This window comes from Chelonoidis abingdonii, chromosome 14 (assembly GCF_003597395.2).
Source record: "Chelonoidis abingdonii isolate Lonesome George chromosome 14, CheloAbing_2.0, whole genome shotgun sequence".
Lineage (NCBI taxonomy): Eukaryota > Metazoa > Chordata > Testudines > Testudinidae > Chelonoidis > Chelonoidis abingdonii.
This window is the reverse complement of record NC_133782.1, coordinates 39873382-39878796: the sequence shown is the minus strand read 5'-3', so window position 1 is coordinate 39878796 and position 5415 is coordinate 39873382. Positions and strand designations below refer to the sequence as shown.

At 46.7% G+C, this 5415-nt stretch overlaps 1 protein-coding gene across 1 annotated transcript; it reads right to left on the bottom strand.

The window, feature by feature from the left end:
- Positions 1-483: 483 nt before the first annotated feature.
- Positions 484-1440, bottom strand: LOC116816457 (olfactory receptor 11A1-like). The gene has a single exon (XM_032765702.1). The coding sequence runs from the start codon at positions 1438-1440 to the stop codon at positions 484-486; it is 957 nt and encodes a 318-aa protein (XP_032621593.1).
- Between the last annotated feature and the right edge of the window lie 3975 nt (positions 1441-5415).

Below are 5415 nucleotides of genomic sequence, written 5' to 3'. Positions count from 1 at the left end.
CTATCTGGAGCAGCTCTGCCTGGCTGGCCGGAGTCAGGGCCGCAGTCTGGCCAGGAGCCGTGCCGGCTGGAGTTGGGGCCGGAGCTGGTTCTGGGGCCGGAGACACACGGTGCCTAGAGCCCTCCTCGTGCCCCCCACCCCACCTCACCTTAGGAAGCTGTTACTTACTTCTCAGCCCTCCCAGGCTTCCCACGCTAACAGCTGATTGGCGGGAAGCCCAGAGGGGGAGCCTTCAGAGGAGGAGGCAGAGGCAAAGCTGGAGCCAGGTGAGCTGGGGCCGGGGCCAGGGCAGGGTAGGAAGCTGCTGGAACTTTTGTTAAATTTAAAAGCCCTTTACAACCTGTTCTAAAAGGGTTTCTAAATTTAACAACCGGTTCCCGCGAAACAGTGGGAACTGACTCCAGCTCACCACTGGAGTTACGCCAGTTTGCACCATCTGAATGTGACCCAATGTTTTTCATTTCAAAACCTCCCTTTTTTTCTCTACTTTCTTAGAAAATCCATCAGTCTAGCAGCCATTGTCCTCAGGGCATCATTCACATCCTTGTTCCTCAAGGAGTAGATCAGGGGGTTGAGCAATGGGGTGACCAGGCTGTAGAGAAGGGAGAATGTTTTGTTTAGGTTGACAGCAGAATTGGCTGTCGGCACTACATAGACAATGGCCAGTGCCCCATAGAAAGTGCTGACCACAGTAAGGTGAGAGGTACAGGTGGAGAAGGCCTTCCACCTCCCAGTGCTGGAAGGGTTTTTTACTATCGCTGTTATGATGAATGCATAGGATATGAGGGTTAGCAGGAAGGGGATCAGGGTGGCTGTAGCAGAGAGCAAGAATGCTGCTAAGGTTATCAGGTGGGTGTCACTGCACGACAGCTTGACCAGGGGCATGAAGTCACAGAAGAAATGGTCGATTTCATTAGGGCCACAGAAATGTAGTCTGTAAATCCAGGCCATTATCACTGGGTTGAAGAGGAAGCCACCCAGCCAAGAGCAGGAAGCCAGCTCGACGCACACCCTCACATTCATGAGGGCCGTGTAACGCAGCGGGTTGCATATCGCCAAGTAGCGATCATAAGCCATCACTGTTAGCAGGAAGCTTTCGGTGGCTGCCTGGGAGCCGAAGATATAAAGCTGTGTAACACAGCTGCTGAAGGAGATCACCACGCCTTTCTCAGCCAGGAAACCTTGCAGCATTTTGGGGACGATGTTGGATGTGTACCAGATATCCAAGAAGGACAAGTTCCCCAGGAAGAAATACATGGGGGTGTGAAGGCCCCGATCAGCGAGAACGGTAACAATGATCACGGTGTTCCCAGCCACGGTGGTGAGGTACATTAGCAGAACCAGCACAAAGGGAGCGATTTGGAATGGATAGAAGATCCTGAACCCACGGAGGATGAATTCTGTAACGTCGCTTTGGTTTCCCCTCTCAACATCTGCCATGTGCGCAGTGTCTAGAGAAAGCACAGCCAGACAATAAATCAGAACGATTTGGGGACTAGACCCAGCTTTTAAAGCTCAATAAATATCTTTTATCCCTATGGTTGAAAACACCCTTTGCTGAAAGATGGTTGACCACTCCCAGCCACGGTGGCGAGGTACATTAGCTATTCAAGGAAAGATGGGCCAAACTGAATGAACTAATAGGATCAATCGCTCATGGAACTCTCACAGAAAAAACGGATGAGATTCAAAATCTGCCGTGGGGATTTGGATGACAAAATTTCCATTAATTGTAATGGGAACTGAGCATCCAAGTCTATCACGGAGCTTTGAATATTCTTCCTGTAAGTTTACCTGGGGTTGGCATATGGGGGTTTGGCATGCAACTCCAATTACACTACAAAAATCCCAGCTGTTACTCATGGAGTATTAAGATCTACACCTCAGTTCTGCTGGTTCCCCAGACCTTTTCGTTAGTTGCCACCCACTCTTTTAATATTTATCTAATAATAGAATTCGAACAGTCAACGTTGCTCCTTGTCTTAAATTAAAAAAGTGGGGGTCAGATTTCCAAAGGCACCTAAAGATGCAGATCGTTGCCTAGTGGGATTGACAATAGTATATAAGCAGTTTGAGTGCCTAACTCCCATTGGAATCAATGAGAGTTAGGTGCCTAGGCACTTTAGAAAATCTCATTCAGCACCTATCTGAATCGTTAGGAGGCTAAAACATTAAAAAATCTGCCCCAGTAACTAAATTAGCTCAGCTCTGAAAATCAATGATCACTTGATGATTACCTGTTCTGTTCATTCCGTCTGGGGCACCTGGCATTGGCCACTATTGGAAGACAGGATAACGGGCTAGATGGACCATTATGTCTGACCTAGTATGGCCATTCTTATATTCTAAAGCAGTGGTTCTCAAACTTTAGCAACCCAAGGAACCCCATTTTGATTTTAAAAATTTTGGGGACCTCTTGCCCTCGTCTTCAAAGAGGCCCTGTCCCTGCCCCACCCCTTCTCTGAGCCCTCACTCCCACTCACTCCATCCCCTCTCCCTTTGTTTCTCGCTTTCCCCCATCCTCATTCACTTTCACCATGCTGGGGCAGGGGTTTGGGGTGTAGGGGGATGAGGGCTCTGGCTGGGAGTGTGGGCTCTGGGCCAGGGCCAGGGATGAGGGATCTGGGGTAAAGGAGGGGGCTCCAGGCTTGGGCAGGGGGTTGTGTATTGGGGGGTGAGGGCTCCAGCTGGAGGTATGGGCTCTGGCCTGGGGCCAAGAATGAAGTGTTTGGGTTGCAGGAGGGGGCTCTGGGCTGGGGGGTTGGGTGGGTGCAGATTCTGGGAGGGATTTTAGGTGCAGAAGGGAACTCTTGGCTGGGGCAGGGGGTTGAGGTGTGTGTGGGGGTGAGGAGTGCAGAGTCCCAATGGTGCTTACCATGGCTCCTGGAAGTGGCCGCTAGGACCCTGCGACTCCTAGGCACAGGAGTGGCCAGTGAGGCTCTGTCTGCTGCCCTCACTCCTTCAGGTGCTGCCCCCGCAGCTCCCATTGGTCACAGTTTCTGGTGTGGACCTCAATTTGAGAAACGCTGTTCTAAAGGAACTGTTTTAAAATGATCCTTTTTCACAGCAGAAATGAAGCGAGGAAGACGAGGCTCTGTTTGATCCATGCTGATGAGGTCTTACTAAATTGTAATTGTGATTCCTTTCAGCATTCAGAGCTGGAGGTAAAACAGCCTGTATGTGCCAGACTACCCATTGGGGACAGAACATTAAAGTCAGGAATGAAGGTTTTTAAGAGCAGGTTGGACAAACACCTGTCAGGGATTGTCCTAATAATACTTATTCCTGCCATGCGTGCAGGGGATTGGACTAGATGACCTCTCAAGGTCCCTTCCTGTCCTATGATTCTACATCCAAGAGCTACTCCAAATTCCATGGCTGAGGGTGGTGGGCTGCATCACACAGATTTGTGCTGGGACCCCATAATCTTCCAGTTTTGCAGCACAGCTCCATTATGCTGTAACTGGATCCACACACATTCACCCCAGCTCAGGGTCTTGTCCTATATTTAATACTGATTTTTCACCATTATTTTATGTCTTGGTAACTTATTTTGATTGGTACAAAAATGAACAGTCCTGGGCACCTCTAGCCAAATCTGTGCAATGGAGGAGGTCGGATTAGACAATCCTCATCATCCCAGCTGGCCTTAAAATTGAGGAACGTATGATAATCAGAAGAGCAAATTATTTTAGCTCTTCCTGTCCCTTTCACTGCCTGCAGCTGCTCTTAGTTTGTGATACGGTTCTTTAAAATGAAATACAGAAATAAGCTAGTGGGGAAGTTGGAGAAATGAAGCTTTGGGTTTCAACAGAAGCAGAAGGGATTGAGGACCCCAAATCAATGGAATTTGGATGCCTAGCTCTCTTCATTTCCTTTTAAACCCCTTCCCCAACACTCCCATCAAACATAGCTCTATCAACACTTCCCTCTGCTGTGGAGCAGTGTACAACTCTGGTGGAGGGATGATGTAGATTCTAAACAGGAGAAACAATAGAGAGGTGGACCAGAGAAGATTGCAGTTGACGTCTGTGTTCAACTCAGGTGTCTAGAGAAAGGGTGAAATGTTCAAAAAGCAATAAATGGCCAGATTTTCAAAGATCTTTAGGTCTCTACAGATGTAGATATGCACCTTGAAAATAACAGCCATTATCAATTATTTTTTGCACTCTCATTGTGCAAGAATTAATGATGAGACAAGGTGTAAGGTAGAGGAGAATCAGTGCTCTTATAGCTAGTCAATAGATCAAATAGAAATTACTGTCAAACTGCAAGGAGGTGCTCACAGGGCTGAAGGAATCTGTTTTATTTAATGTTATCCCAAGATTGACAGTTTTCTGCCGATCCTCCTGCAGCAACTTGAATTAACAAGTACAGGAGATGGGCATTCTTATTCTCTGTCATTAATCAATATTTGGATTCTCTCCTGTTCCCACTGATGTTGGTTACAAAACTCCTGTTGACTTCAACAAGAGCAGGATTGGACTGTTTTTTCTCTAGAAAATATAGTTTAAGAGAAAGTGTTCTGGACCAGATTTTGATCTCAAGCTAATGTAGCTGCATAGCTATTGAAAGGTGTGGTATGATAGATAGATAGATAGATAGATAGATAGGAGGGGTGTATCCTTTGCTGGTATAAATCAGTGTAGTTCTTGTGAAGTCACTGGAATTATGCAGACCTACACTAGATGAGGATCAAGCCGCAGGAGTAAGTCCTTTGAAGTCCATTGTTATTATAATAATTACTATAACAGTTGGAATACACTAATATATAATAATATATACACTTTCCTCTTCTTCTAAGAAGAATATTCCCCACTATGTGTTAGGCACTTTCCAAACACTTAAGAAGGACAATCCCTGATACGAGGAACTCACAATTTGAGGACAGACAAGTTGACAGAAGTCAGGCAAAGGGGAATAACCAGAGGCTACATATATACAATTTAAAGTCCTGTATGTAGATAAATCAGCAAGATTCAGCATACACAGAGTGGCAAGACGGGGTGTTTAAGAGGGAATCACGTGTGGCGAAGGTCTGAAGAGCTCGGAGAGGCTGAACTATGAAGAGGTGGCTGCATGGAAGATGGCACAGAGGTGAATGGGTGAGAATCTGACAAGAAGGTTGGTAAGTGCATTAGTGGAGGGGCGGGAGGTTTGACAAAGAGAAGATCATGAAGGAGGGACAAAGCTATGTAGAGCAATGAAGGCAGTGACACAAAGATTCAATATGATACAGTATTGGTTGGAAAGCCAACGGAAGGATTCCAAGGGGAATTACATGATCAAAGTGATGGGAAAGAAAGAGGAGTTTAGCAGCAGCATGTATGGAATGACAGGGGTCACAGTGTGTGACTGGGAGTCAGAGTCAAAGGGAGTCAGAGTTAAGGATGAGATGATAGTAACGTAAAACTG

Excerpts from the sequence above, each read along its gene's own strand:
- LOC116816457 (XM_032765702.1), bottom strand. The coding sequence starts at position 1,440 with ATGGCAGATGTTGAGAGGGGAAACCAAAGCGACGTTACAGAATTCATC.